Source organism: Papaver somniferum, chromosome 4, assembly GCF_003573695.1.
Source record: "Papaver somniferum cultivar HN1 chromosome 4, ASM357369v1, whole genome shotgun sequence".
Taxonomy (NCBI): Eukaryota; Viridiplantae; Streptophyta; class Magnoliopsida; order Ranunculales; family Papaveraceae; genus Papaver; species Papaver somniferum.
The window spans coordinates 151182153-151198447 of record NC_039361.1 but is presented as its reverse complement, the minus strand read 5'-3'; the positions used below and the strand labels follow the sequence as shown (position 1 = coordinate 151198447).

The following is a 16295-nucleotide window of genomic DNA, read 5'->3' as shown; positions in this document are numbered from 1 at the left end:
GTTTGATTGCCATATCGATACCTTAATTTGTTCACTGCGCGCAATTATTGATATAATGGTGAAACACGCTTCATGTCATTAGATTCATATTTAGAACACGCAGCAATCGACACACCTTGATGATTTCGAATGAGAACCCCAATACCCGAGCCTCTATTTTTACCATAATAACCAGTAACATTGATGTAGAAATAATCCATTCCCACATTATACTCTGGTATAGCACTTCGAAATCTTTTATAGGTTCGGAGAGCCCATTATTTCCAAATATGATCATAACTGACACGTTTGCGACCTTTCTTTTGAATGACAAGTAAAGAAGATTCACCGCGAATCTTAAAATATTCTTGAATAACGGAATCACCAAAACGAGATCTCCTGCTTTGGGAACAAATAGAAAGATTTACCTTTCTTGTCTTTTTCTTCACTATCTGGAAAAGAAGATTCACCATGACTCTTAACATATTCTCCTTCTTCACTTAAAATATCAGTAAAAATGGAATCAATTTTTTTAATCAAAGAATCACATTTATCTTCGGAGTCATTATTACAATCAAACGAAATCTCATCGTCACTCCCAGGGATGTTGTAAACAAATATAAACACATTAACAATAATATTCATTTAAAGATGGATAAATTTGAGATACGTAAAGATCCCATATCACTAATCTTAATAAACTTTTGACAAATTTGAGGATAAGGAATTTGAATTTTAAAAAGTATATTCAAAACCTTCTGTCAGAAATTGAAACCTTATTAATAAGAAAAATGAGGCGTGTGAGTGATAGAATATCTAGAAGACAGAGGAAAGTTATGTATTTTAAATACGAAGACATAATTCTTGGGTTCCTGGAATCCCTATTTTCTTTGATGCATTTGTTAAAGAAGATAATATTTAGGTTGGACCCTGAGAACTTGAGTTATTTGCTTCATCGATCTGATGAGTTTACCGGTGCTCAAGCAAACAATGTTATGGGTAATTGAGGACCAGTTACTAGAGGTAGCCGACAAGTTCTTAGGATCCACTCTCCAATTGATTCCATGGATGATGAATTTTATTTTGATTTCAATAGTGAAGCTATAGGACCTGCTAGTATGGGATTATATGGTGTTAGACGCCTTTGGATGATCCTGCTAACACTATTATGGATGATCTACTTTAAAAATGCTTTTTGTTAGAAGGAGAGCAAAAAGCGATCTGAGAAGAGCATTAACCGTGGTCGACACGCTAACTAGGACCTAGTCGATAAATTTTTCTAATTCGGACCAATTTAGCCATACTAAATACTGCCACTAACCATACAAAACTCACATACATTCACCACCACGACGAACACTGCCACTGAGATATTTCCGATTTAATCTTTAGCAAAATATCTCCATTAGAGTATCCAATAGCTTTCTAACTCTTCATCATTCCTCGCAGAAAGTTGTTCGGTCTTGGTAAAATCTTATTCTTCTTGGTACATTCTATGCATTTCCACTGAATTCTAATACTTCAACACGTTAGACCCAAATATCTTTATATCTTATTTCATCAAATGCATAAAAGCAGAACACCAAAAATTAAAAAAACTCAAAAAACAGAAACAATTATTAGTTAAAAACCCTTTTGCTGATATTTTCCCATTTCACAAATCATTGGAAAACCAATCCTTAGATCCAAAATGAAACAAATCAAAACAAAAAATTAAATAGTAGAATCAATCAGAAAAGAAATTAACGTATAACTATTTATAAAGATTGGAGCATAAAGAATGGAATATATTTTTCTAAAAGTTTATATCATAATAAAAATGTATGTGTATGATCTACTGATCTTCATCGTTAATAATAAAAGTCCTTAAAATTTAGAACTAAGATAGAACATTGTTAAGAAGTTGTGTTTCCAATTTTATATTAGACAAATGTAAAACTTATTTAGAATTTTATTATCAATATTGTTATTTTGTTTGTTTTCTATCTTGGTTTCTGCTTTACTCCTATCGGGGTTCATCTTCCATTAGCGTCAGTGGTGGAATTGATTGGAGGGGGAGAAAGATCACAACTTTTTCTGGGTATTAGGTGTATTCAGTACTGTGGTCCGAGTTAGAAAAATATACGGACTAGGTCCTAGTTAGTGAGTCGACCACGATTTTTGCTCACCTCATATCGCTTTTTACTCTCCCTCTAACAAAAAACTTAAAAATGTAAGGTCAGCTTTTTGTGCTTTGACTCTGATTTTTTATACTGTCAGTTTAAGAAAGTGACTGGTAGTTTTAGTAACTCCATATATGATTATGTGGAATGTGACTACTGTAATGTTTATGGTCCAGCAGACACTCCTGTCAATGATTGATCTGTATTTATAATGTTATTATGTGTGATCCAACTTAAGTACTTTAAGTTAACAGAACTAGTTTGGCGAGAATGTATGGATGATTTGCAAGAAATAAAGTCATCAAGTGTCTGATTGCTAAAACATGGATTGTTACATTTTATTTGTGTCAGCTTTGTGTTATCAACTTCATTTCATGTATTAACTACATTCGAGATTGAAGCATTATAAAATATTTAAAATTCTAGTCTTAATGATATATCACCGATAAAAACCGATATAATCTTTGTATAGGTATATTGCACCTGGCTGATACGATACCGATACACATTAATAACTACCTTGGTTTCACTATAGTATAGAGTAACCAAAATTAGTTTTTCTTTTTTAGGAAAAAATAAATACGAAGAAAAAGAAAAAAGAATCCCAAGTTTGATGGATTTTGGATGCCACCTAATTAGATCAAATGAAAATGAAAATAAGTTTGAATCCTTAATAAATTCTACTTTCGAATAATCCCACTCCAGACCTGCCAGTTGCATCTTTGAATATAACATCCATTAGACCACCATTATCAAAATTACTCAACTCTTCCAACCCCATATCCTCTTTTATATTTTTGAGTCTTGCAAGATATCTAGCTGCAGTGTTATCTACTTTTCCACACGCAAAATTGGAAAATTAAAAGCGACAGAGTTATCTTCTTTCTGATATCCATTTCTTCGTTTTCGAAGCTTCTCTATTATTTCACAAGAAAGATTGTACACCATATTATCTCTATCTTCACAACCTCCCTCGCAAGGTCCTCCATGATCACAACAACTAATTACATAAGAAGCTTCAGTAGAAGTGCAGATCATGTGAAAATATTTGATAACAAGTTTGATGGTCATATCTATGTGCGCATAATTCTTGATATAATGGTGAAACCCGCTTCGTGTCATTAGCTTCATATTCAGAACACGCAGAAATCGGCACACCTTGACGATTTCGTATGAGAACCCCAATACCCGAGCCTCCATTTTTACCATAGTAACCAGCAAAATTGATATAAAAATAAGCCATTCCCACATTATACTCTGGTATAGCACTTCGAAATCCCTTATAGGTTCTCAGAGCCTATTCTTTCCAAATCTGATCATAACTGACATGTTTGCGACTTTTCTTTTGAATGACAGGTAAAGAAGATTCACTATGGCTCTTAAAATATTCTTGAATAATATCATCACCAAACAGGATATTTACCTTCTGCTTTGGGGTCAAATCAGAAGATTGACCTTCCTTGTATTCTTCTTCTTCGTCGTCGTCTTCTTCTTCTTCACTTACAATACCGATAAAAATAGAATTAAATTTTCTTATTAAACAACACATTCATCTTCAGAATCACTGTTACAATCAAATGAAACCTCATAGTCACTCTCTGGAATGCTGTAAACAAAAAAAAAAACAAATATAAAACACATTAGTAATAATGTTCCTTTAAAGATAGATAAAATTCAAAATGAGAAGAAATAACTTCGACATGATATGTAAAAATCCTATTAAATTCTTTAGCATAGACATCAAAGTATTACTTCTTAGTTGGTCCATGAATGTCGATTCTCTTAGAAATATTAAGTTTGATGATTTTGTATTTGATTGAGCAAGTTTGTTTAAGCTCTCTAAACAAACCTGCTCAATCAAATACAAAATTATCAAACTTGATATTACTTGTCTCTCTAGTATCTTTCAAGGGATGTTATCTCTTTCTTATTTATATTTGAAAGTGATAATAATAATCCTCGCGTTTTGAGGGGCCACTCAAAAGGATTTAGGGGCCATCAATTTATACCCATCCAAAGACTCTAGTTAAGGGGTACCCTATATGATATTGAAGTTACATAAATGCCCTTCTGGTAAAACTGTATAAAAACCAAATCAAAAAAAATTCTACTCATTTCAACTCTTCTTCTTCCAGTTTCATATCTTCCGATTGTGGAAGAAAAAAAACTTTCCCTCGTTCAACCGAAACATCGCCGCGAATCGTAAAATCAAAACATCGTCGATTCGTTTATAAAACAATGGATAAGGGAAATGAAACCCACAGACCTAGAACCAAAAATGTTGCTCGGGGTATCGATCCAAAGATTGGGATTTTAGCAAGAAATAAAGAAATTCTTGCTGAAAATGAAGAAGAACGCGAAGAAGAAGTACCCGACAATGTAGTCGGTCGTGGCGATTCCGATAGTCAAACACTTCGTCAACTTCAAATGGCCCCAATCAGGTAATAATCTATCATTTTTGGGGTTTATTTCGCTTTAATTCGACGAATCGAGAAAAAAAAATTCTAGGGTTTTCGGTTATTTATCCAGATTCGGGCGATATTCATGCTTATTTACTTCTGAATGTAGTCATGTTCTTCATTTCTCAAGAACATCGACAGTATTCGGGAGAAATATTTGTTGGTTATCTGCCGAATATTGTTGGCCATATCTTCCTGGATACAAACTGGTAATAATCGGTAGTTTAATGAATTTTTTTGCTCCCGAATATATTTAAGTAGACACACAGTATTCGGAAGTACACTCACTACCGAATATATATATTGAAAAAACCTCAAAATTTGTGATATAGGAAAAATCTCATTTTGGGGCCAGTATTTATTCGGAGTACAATATAATGTTTTATACCTCGGATTGTGTATGATAAAATTTTAGAGTTTCTGAACTCCAGTTGATGAATATTCGGTTGTAAACATGTTTAGTTATATTCTGATTGTTTTTCATTCGGGAAAAATATGTGTCTTCTTACTTCCGAATTTGTTTATTCGGGTTATAGTTGTGTACTTTGTCTTCCGATTGTGTAGGATGAAAAATTTAGAGCTTCTGAACTCCAATTGATGCATATTCGGTTGTAAATATGTTTAGTTAGCTTTCGATTGTTTTGTATTCGGGAACATTATGTGTCTTCTTACTTCCGAATGTGTACATTCGGGTTATATTTCCATACTTTGTCTTCCGATTGTATAGTTTATAAATATTGTTCCTTTCTTTATTGTTTAGACAAAGTCGAGAAAGGAGGAAGAAAATGACATCTAGTGCTAGGAGGGAACAGTATGCTGAAGCTGCTCCAACTGAAGCTGCTCAAACCCGTGGTCGTGCAGGACTGGGAGGTAGTCACGGTTGTAAAGTAAAGAAGAGCAGATAAATAACAATGATTTGTGTTGTACATTCGGAAGTTTGGATAACTAAGTTAGACAAGTTCAAATGACAATGATTTGTGTGGTACATTCGAAAATTTTGGTAACTAAGTTAATTTCCGATTATTTCAAGTTCAAAATTTGAAAAGTATCAGTTTTTCCCAAATTCTGATTTTTGGGTCATCGTACATTCGGGACTTTACAAAAAAAATTATCCTCCGAATATTACAAGTTCAAAACAAACCATGCCATGGCTCTAGGTGGTTCCAAGGGCCAATATAGAAGGTTAGACAGCCCATATTCGGAAATTTTGGTAACTGAGTTGACTTCCGATTATTTCAAGTTCAAAATTTGAAAAGTATCAGTTTTTTCCAAATTCTGATTTTTGGGCCATCTTACATTCGGGACTTTACAAAACAAATTATCCTCCGAATATTACAAGTTCAAAACAAACCATGCCATGGCTCTAGGTGGTTCCAAGGGCCAATATAGAAGGTTATACAGCCCATATTCGGAATTTTTGGTAACTGAGTTAACTTCCGATTATTTCAAGTTCAAAATTTGAAAAGTATCAGTTTTTCCAAAATTCTGATTTTTGGGCCATCGTACATTCAGGACTTTACAAAAAAAAATTATCCTCCGAATATTACAAGTTCAAAACAAACCATGCCATGGATCTAGGTGGTTCCAAGGGCCAATATAGAAGGTTAGACAACCCATATTCGGAAGTTTTGGTAACTAAGTTAACTTCCGATTATTTCAAGTTCAAAATTTGAAAAGTATCAGTTTTTCCCAAATTCTGATTTTTGGGCCATCGTACATTCGGGACTTTACAAAAAAAATTATCCTCCGAATATTACAAGTTCAAAACAAACCATGCCATGGCTCTAGGTGGTTCCAAGGGCCAATATAGAAGGTTAGACAGCCCATATTCAGAAATTTTGGTAACTAAGTTAACTTCCGATTATTTCAAGTTCAAAATTTGAAAAGTATCAGTTTTTCCCAAATTCTGATTTTTGGGCCATCGTACATTCGGGACTTTACAAAAAAATTTATCCTCCGAATATTACAAGTTCAAAACAAACCATGCCATGGATCTAGGTGGTTCCAAGGGCCAATATAGAAGGTTAGACAACCCATATTCGGAAGTTTTGGTAACTAAGTTAACTTCCGATTATTTCAAGTTCAAAATTTGAAAAGTATCAGTTTTTCCCAAATTCTGATTTTTGGGCCATCGTACATTCGGGACTTTACAAAAAAAATTATCCTCCGAATATTACAAGTTCAAAACAAACCATGCCATGGCTCTAGGTGGTTCCAAGGGCCAATATAGAAGGTTAGACAGCCCATATTCAGAAGTTTTGGTAACTAAGTTAACTTCCGATTATTTCAAGTTCAAAATTTGAAAAGTATCAGTTTTTCCCAAATTCTGATTTTTGGGCCATCGTACATTCGGGACTTTACAAAAAAAATTATCTTTCGAATATTACAAGTTCAAAACAAACCATGCCATGGCTCTAGGTGGTTCCAAGGGCCAATATAGAAGGTTAGACATCCCATATTCGGAAGTTTTGGTAACTAAGTTAACTTCCGATTATTTCAAGTTCAAAATTTGAAAAGTATCAGTTTTTCCCAAATTCTGATTTTTGGGCCATCGTACATTCGGGACTTTACAAAAAAAATTATCCTCCGAATATTACAAGTTCAAAACAAACCATGACATGGCTCTAGGTGGTTCCAAGGGCCAATATAGAAGGTTAGACAGCCCATATTCGGAAGTGTTGGTAACTGAGTTGACTTCCGATTATTTCAAGTTCAAAATTTGAAAAGTATCAGTTTTTCCCAAATTCTGATTTTTGGGCCATCGTACATTCGGGAATTTACAAAACAAATTATCCTCCGAATATTACAAGTTCAAAACAAACCATGCCATGGCTCTAGGTGGTTCCAAGGGCCAATATAGAAGGTTAGACAGCCCATATTCGGAATTTTTGGTAACTGAGTTAACTTCCGATTATTTCAAGTTCAAAATTTGAAAAGTATCAGTTTTTCCCAAATTCTGATTTTTGGGCCATCGTACATTCGGGACTTTACAAAAAAAATTATCCTCCGAATATTACAAGTTCAAAACAAACCATGCCATGGATCTAGGTGGTTCCAAGGGCCAATATAGAAGGTTAGACAACCCATATTCGGAAATTTTGGTAACTAACTTAACTTCCGATTATTTCAAGTTCAAAATTTGAAAAGTATCAGTTTTCCCAAATTATGATTTTTGGGCCATTGTACATTCGGGACTTTACAAAAAAAATTATCCTCCGAATATTACAAGTTCAAAACAAACCATGCCATGGCTCTAGGTGGTTCCAAGGGCCAATATAGAAGGTTAGACATCCCATATTCGGAAGTTTTGGTAACTGAGTTGACTTCCGATTATTTCAAGTTCAAAATTTGAAAAGTATCAACGTGAAACCCATTTGTTCCGTAGCAACGTGAAACCCACAATTTCCATCCCCATCAACCTCGTCGGTCGACAAAACAAATGGAATGATAAGTGGAGGGAGTTGTTCCAAATACTCTTTGTATATTGTATATGTGGATCGATTTGGTCTTCCATTAAGATCTCTAGGGAAACTAAGAGTACCTTTGTCCTCTTTTATAGTAAGAATTTCCATTGATTGGGTTTGTCGCGAGGCGTTCATTTGCTCAACAACTTCTTCGACAACATTGGGTTGACTTACTTGAGAAGGCTCTGTAGAGATCTTTGGCCTTACTTGTCGGGTGGTTGGTCCAATTTGATCATTTCTTGGACGACCTCTTTTCTTAGGTTCCGGCTCATCTTCAAATTCGGCTTCCGAACGCTCGTGCCTAGACAATATTCTTTTATTAGACAAATGCTCCTTCAACTCTTTTCTTTGGATGGTCCTCGACACTTCGGTGTTCGGCCTACCGGTGTTCTTTTGCTTAATAGGTTCATCAACCTCCCTTAAAGAAGGGTGAAGGGCTTCCTCCAAATTATGCATCAATATTTGCTTTTTGGTGACGTTTGATGTAGCGTAACGCTCGGCTATTCGTGCACACAATTCCGACTCCAAGAAAGACGGACCATCAACTACCGGGGTGTTCGGAGTGAAATTTAATTGCTTCCAAAATGGGTGAATATCATCGATGTCAATCACTTCAACATACCTACCCAACTTATGACGACACGGAAGTCCAATACCTATCATATCCTTGCAAACACAAACCGTATTCTCGTCATCATAAGTTTTATATAACTTCAATTGTTTCATCATGCGATTTATTGCCCATATTGAAACTTTATGAATAACTCCCCTTAGAAGCAATTTTTCCTTAATATGTTCCATCGGGAATTGGTGTACACTAGATTGCATACATTTCCTAATCTTTACGAGATCACGATTGGTGAATTCATGGATTGCTTCTTGGATCGACACAATTCCATTTTGACCACCAATTAGTATTTTTTTTAGTCGACCATGAGACCCCTCCGCAATGCTTGTCGCCTCGTTCTTGAAGTTACGATATTCATATGTCCATGCAAACACAAACCTCTCCTTAATCGTTAACCATTGTTTTTTACAATACTCAACCGGTTTTGGGTAGTCCGTGCCGTATTCATCCTCAAATTTCTTCAAGTTACATTCGTAAATTTCCTCGGTCATCGACCAAACGATTTTGTCCCATGCTTTCATGAACATTTTCCAAATAATTCCATCATCCTTCCACTTTTCTTCAAATATCCTATCCTCTTCCTTACGTTCTTCCACGGTTAATTTACTAATGCGCTCATCCTCTTCCTTTGACCTCTTGGTACCCTTCCTTGGTATTTTAACTTGGAAATGATGATGGCAATTGGTTTTGAGATTGCATTGAATGTGCCACGTATATTGCAAGTTTTGGGCTTCCGGAAACACTACCGCTATTGCATGCATTAAGGCTTGATCGTTATCCGTTACAATAACCCTTGGAAAATTATCACCGTTATAAATGGACCTCAACGTCTCCAACATCCATATGAAACTCACATTTTTCTCATGATCCATTAAACCCCATGCAATCGTAAACGTGTTTTTGTCCGAAGTATGGCAAGCAATGTTCAACAACGGCATGTTATACTTGTTTGTCTTATAAGTAGCATCAATCAACAAAATTTGATGAAAGCATTGAGCCAATTGGATCATTTCGGGATGTGCCAAGAAAATATGAACCACTATACCATCCTTTTCTTCCCTTCTCAAGGTGTAGCCGTGTAACTCCGCTAACCACTCCGATTGTTGCATGACCGTTCTACCATCCCATTCAGTCTTTTTGATCGTAGCTAGGGCCAACTTAATTGTAGACAAAGAATACAAGTTGTCGGGGTCGTCCGCCTTTATTTTACTTAAGATCGCACTCGCGTTTTGGATCCGCATAGACCTCACCGTCTGCATGTGGTGTGGTTTTAACTTGGCAACCATTACATGTCCAACTAAATCCAACGGATCATCATGGTTGTGACAACCGTTATCAACTTTATACATTTTATACTCTTTACCTTCAATACCATCGGGCTTATAGAAGACAATCTTAAATGGGCATCCTATCTTCTTGGTATTTCTTCGGTATTTCCTATTCGTCTTCCGTACGTACTTACTATTCTTTCCCTCGTGACTCTTTCGCGTCCCACCTCGCTCACAAATCATTTCAAATCGAGTGTCACTAACATGATTATTTTGAACTACCACGCACATGTTATCTTTTGCCTTGTTCATAAGCTATTCCTTTGCCTCCTTCTTACTTCCAAATGTCTAAACGTGCATAAAACAAAACAAATCTAATAAGCATAACCATTTAACATATAAATTTTGAAAAAAAAGAAAAGTAGTAATGAGTATACCAAATCGTTTGCATAGTATAGGGAAGTGTCGGGCCTCAAATAGAAATCATCAACAAACTCTTCAACGGCCTGCATATGAAAGCAACAAATTATTATACAATAATTGGAGGTTACTAAATAAGTCACACTGCCGAATATACTATATTCGGACTCCTATCGGTTACACAAAACACCCGATTTATGCAAATGAATATACACAGTTTACTGAGTGCAAAAAATGATATAATCGGAAGCTAAAATATATAGTAAAACAACCGAATATAAATAACCGAGAGATAACTTTAATCGATAAACATCCGATTTTCAAGTTTTCGGAAATTTTATTTTGAGGTCCCTAAAAACGCGAGGATAATAATCATGTATTACTAAACTTTGAGAAATTTACTAACCCCGGTAAACTTTTAAGAAATTTGAGGATAAGGTATTTGAATTATAAAGAATATATCCAAAACCTACCGTCAGAAAATTGGAACCCTAATAACATGAAAAAGTAGATGGGATATTGAGACTGAACTAAATCATGGATTTTCACAACTTAGAGATACAAAGAAGAAGGCAGATGAGATAACCAGTTACATCAACAAATATTTTTAAAAAGGTATGAATACGTATACCTCATGAATCCGAACCAGCCAACACCTCCTCAAATTCGATAACCCTAAAACAAATAATAGTGCGACAGCACGTTCCTTGTATGGCTGTGCGAATTTCTCTCTTAAAAGTTTGCTTCGTAACTAGCCGGTTAAATATGGTAATTATTGCTGATAGTTATGGAGCCGGGCAATTATTGTTATTCCTTAAGGAGCCGGCGCTGGTACTTTTGGTGTCTACGTGGATCCAAAACTATCTAGTGTCGGCTTGCTATTTCCATGGTACTAAACTCTGCGCCTGAGTCGTAACATTTTTTTTCTAAAACATTATATTTACTCACTCTGTTTCTAAAAACTAAGTTTGTTTGGTTTTCACAAAAATTAAGAAAACTAATCATTGGAGCCACTTTTTCATATTTTTTTCTAATCTATTCTTTAGTCCCCACTTATTTGTTATTAAAGAAAGAGGAGAGAGAAGTGGTCCCCTTTAGGGATGCACAACGGGTAGGGTGGGTAGGATATGGCATATACCCGCCACCCTATCCGTTTACTAGCGGTTAAGAAAAATTTTACCCGCCACCCTACCCGCCATTAAATGGGTAAGATCCTACCCAACCCTTTCTCTGGCGGGTCGGATAGGGTGGCGGGTATAACCGTTTTTCTTTTTTTCTTTTGCGAATTTCGAAGGTTATTGAACCTGGAAACGATAAAGAGCCAGATGATATAGAGATTAAGATGCCTGAACTTAATGCTAAAGATGTGAAATTATGGAGAAGATTATTGCTGGTAAGGTGTTTGAATTAATACTACAGCACGGTTCTTTGGTTAACCCCATTATTTACATTTACACATTTTATTTAATTTGCTACCATAATCACACCAAATTAGAAGGGACATGGTTTTCTTTCAACGGAGATGCATTATAACTAGTGCTAGTCCAGCCTTCTTGCTGATCACTAACAAAAACCTTCGAGACAGGAGCTTCATTAATATGAACGACGTCATGTTGCTGTATTGCTAAAACTGATGAGTTCACATCTCCTAATGAAGCTAAAATATCTCCCATTGGTCCCAATTTTACATGTTCAGCGGTATGTTCTGCTAAACTTGCTACCATCGTCGATGGAAATCGACCTTTTCCCACTACTATTAAAAAAAGACAGGATTATTTGGTTTTTTTACATATATGAGGCGGGTAAGCGAGTAGGGTAGGATAATTTCGGACTATATCCGTCACCCTACCCGCTAACTGGCGGATGAAATAATGTTTACCCGTCACCCTACCCGCCAAATAGTGGATACGGTTAAAAAACTGGCGGGTAGGGTAGGATTGGCGTGTAAGGGTATGATATGTGCACCTCTAGTCCCCTTTTTGTATTAGGAGAGAAAACGGAGAGAGAGAGAAATGGTCCCTCAATGGGTATAGTAGTAAAATCATAATATTTGACTTTTCACGTATGGAAACAACCTGCCTATTTTATAGAAACTGAGGGGTTATTTTTTTATTTTGAGTGGTCATATTTCGCCAACCGTGAACAAAGTTAGGGTAATTTACTGTTAGGAATCCCAAACTTAAATCTGGTTCAAGTTATGCTATTCCATAACTTGTCTCACAAATTGCAATATAATTAGGTTCATTGGTTTACTTACCTCCTTTGCCAATGTAGTTAAATTTGTACACTCTACCACAAGTGGTACATTGTTGGTTCAGATACTCATTTTCTGAATCAACATTTTGACCAAAACACGAAATTCTAGTTGAATTTGATTAATACGAGTTGAAATATAATCTCTGTAAACCTAAAATCAAAAGCATTACTAATTTGTTACCAAAATAATGTCACTTTTTCTGAAAGAACGGTTTTTATCCTTTACGACCGTTGAAGATGAATTCTTAAAGCATTTCTTCGTTTCCTCCCCAGCTCACAGCATTCTGAACCATGGTGTCGTCTAAAAGTGTCAGTGTCAGTCTCCTCAACGGCCTTGCTCTTGGACCATATAGTCAACAATCCAGGCTTTGAAATTTTCTGACAACACAAACTCTCTTGTAGAATGTCGCTTCCAAATTGATATCTGGTGCCGCAACATTTTAGGGGCCTTACCAACGCTTGGTTGGCTTACGTTTTCTGGTGGTCCTCCTTAGCTCCAGCTGCAAAGCTTTTGTAGGACAATCTGACTCAAAAAGAACATTTCCGTCAGTGTCAACATCTACGGTGACGGTGTCTTCTTCCTTGATCTCTCCAGCTAGCATTTTCTCAGCCATTGTGTCTTCTAAGAGCCGCATTATCACCCTCCTCAAAGGTCTTGCTCCATAAGTTGGACTAAACCCTTCTTCGACTACCCTGTCCCGGAAACTTGCCGTCACTTGAAGCTTTATTTTCTTCGCTTGTAATCTCTCAATGATCTGCTCCAACATCATGTCAGCAATCTCCTGCACTTCAGATTTTGTCAGTTGCTGGAACACGATCATCTCGTCTAACCTGTTTAGAAATTCTGGTCTGAAATGCTTTTTCAATTCTTCTGTCACCAAGCTCTGCATCTCCTCCTGATCGTCCGTTTTGTTTGCGACGTTGCTTCCGACATTGGATGTCATTATAAGAAGCGTGTTCTTGAAATACACAGTCCTGCCTTTGCTATCTGTCAACCGCCCATCTTCTAGAATCTGGAGCATTATATTGAAGACGTCAGAGTGAGCCTTCTCTATCTCATCAAAGAGAACTATGGTGTAAGGTCGACGACGCACAGCTTCAGTCAACTGACCGCCATCGTGGTAACCAATGTAGCCTGGTGGCGCTCCAATAAGCTTGGAAACAGTATGCATCTCCATGAACTCGCTCATGTCAAGCCTGACCATAGCTTCCTCGGATCCGAAATAGTAACAAGCAAGTGCCTTGGCTAGTTCCGACTTTCCTACACCTGTTGGACCGGTGAATATGAAGCTGGCAATTGGTCGAGAAGGGTTTTTAAGTCCAACCCGGGAACGGCGAATTGCACCACTGATGGCTTTAACAGCATTATCCTGACCGATTACCCGTTTGTGGAGTGTCTCTTCCAGCCTTAGCAGACGATTGGATTCCTCAACTGACACATTTTCAATAGGGATACCAGTCCATGAAGATACGATATGTTGTATGTCAGCTTCGGTTACGACAGGTCTGGAATCCTTGCTCTTTACTCTTTTCATTTCTTGAACCTTAATTTCAGCATATAAACAATTAAGACTTACAAAAACAGCAGAATAAATGAAAACACCCATCAAACAGCACGGGAAGTAAGCTTAATTTACCCCAACAGGGCGAAGACCGACAACGGAACCAGCCTCGTCCATCAAATCAACTGCTTTGTCAGGCAGAAAGCGATCACTGGCAAACATAATCATCTCTATGTGAGCATATATATATATATATGGTATTTATGTGAGCATATATATATGGTATAAAAGTATACCTCCCTGAAAAGAATTTTGTGCATGTACAAAAGAGTACCTGATATATTGGGAAGACAACTTGGCTGCAGCTACAAGAGATTCGTCAGAGTAACGTAGCTTGTGGTGCGCCTCGTATTGTTCTCGGAGCCCTTTCAAAATTTGTATGGTTTCATCAATAGAGGGTTCAGGCACTTTAACAGGCTGAAATCTTCTTTCTAGTGCCGGGTCCTTCTCAAAGTACTTCCTGTACTCATTTAGTGTTGTAGCACCTATACACTGCACAGTTCATGGCAGACATGCATATTTTATTCAAGCACTGTGTTCCATAAGCAGTATCACTGACGTTGAAGATTCATACATACTTGGAGTTCACCTCTGGCAAGAGCTGGTTTCATCATGTTTGCTGCATCAAGTGAACAATCCCGACTTTTGCCCGCTCCGACTAAATTGTGGATCTCATCTATAAACAGTATGGTTTCATTCTTTTTCTTGATTTCTGCCAATAGGTTTGATAACCTTTCCTCAAGTGAACCACAGTATGTTGCACCACTAAGAAGCAGTCCAATATCCAATGAGAATATCTGAAAAAATCCATGAAAACGATCAATACATATATATATATATATATATATATATATGACCAAAATGTTTTTAAGTAGTACTGTGATCGGTGTACTGACCTTTTTCTGTCTCAGGTCTTGAGGGATGTCATCACGTAGTAATCGAAGAGCGATACCTTCAGCAATGGCTGTCTTACCCACACCAGGTTCTCCAACAAGACAAGCATTGTTCTTTCTACGTCTACGTAAGATTTGTATCACACGCCATATTTGATCATGTCGTCCTATAGTCGGATCAAGTTTGCCCTACAAAATGCAAATCCATCCATCTAGATTATTATTTTAATAACGAGTATTAATTTATTGAGGTTCTCAGTAATCACTAGTAAAATAGCATTAAATATGGTAAATAATTTTTTAATTACCTCTTTTGCTAATTTGGTGAGATTGGTGCCGTACTTATCCAGTTCTCCCATCGATAAATCGATTAATTTTCTCTTGAGTTTGATATTAAGAATGAATCTAATGTATTAGTTCTGGTACGATAGACTTTTCTGGGAAGTAAAAAAATCAAAGATGGAAGATCCGATAAATAAAACTTTGGTTTCCTTTCTACACGTACTAGTTGGCTGTTACAAGTGGGCACGTCGTTGAAATATTTCAGGAGTGTTTAATGGAAAATGATCTTTTGATTCAATCTCAACCGTCTGAAATAATTTAGCCTTCCATGGTCTCTACTTTTTACTCGTGACAAAGTGATGATGCCTGCTATAAGTAGTCAATTTTTATTTGGGAAAATTAGGTTAAGATCCAACCCATGGATAACCCATGATACGAGGCTTTTAATTAAAAGAAGTTTAAATTTAGACCTCAAATTATTAAAAGATCTTGATACCTTTATACATATTGTCAAGACCATAATTAAATAAAATTCAAATTTGGGCCCAAAATTATTAAAATATTATGCGATGATGTTCGAACCACCTCAGACTGCCACCGCCACCAACCATCTCTGACCACCACCGCTAGCCACCTCCGACTACCACCTCCAGTCAAACCACCTCCGACTGCCACCGCCAGCCACCTCCGACCACCACCACCGCCAACCGCCGCCGCCGGCACCGCCAACCACCTCCCGCCAACACTGCCGACCAACACCAACATATGGATGTGTACACAAAACTTACACATGCATATGACATGTGTATCCAGAAGTTACACATTCATATAAAATGTGTAATGCAAAGTTACACTTGTACATAGACGTGTACTCTGCAGTTACACATGCGTACGCAAAAGCTACACATGCATATGGCATGTG

At 36.7% G+C, this 16295-nt stretch overlaps 1 protein-coding gene across 1 annotated transcript; it reads right to left on the bottom strand.

The window, feature by feature from the left end:
* Positions 1 to 13085: 13085 nt before the first annotated feature.
* LOC113273295 (ATP-dependent Clp protease ATP-binding subunit ClpA homolog CD4B, chloroplastic-like) lies at positions 13086 to 15450 on the bottom strand. The gene is made up of 6 exons (XM_026523038.1): positions 15400 to 15450; positions 15095 to 15280; positions 14777 to 14995; positions 14473 to 14690; positions 14274 to 14349; positions 13086 to 14180 (listed from the first exon to the last, which is right to left on the bottom strand). Exons 1-6 carry the CDS (start codon positions 15448 to 15450, stop codon positions 13086 to 13088), a joined length of 1845 nt encoding a protein of 614 aa, XP_026378823.1.
* Positions 15451 to 16295: the final 845 nt, after the last annotated feature.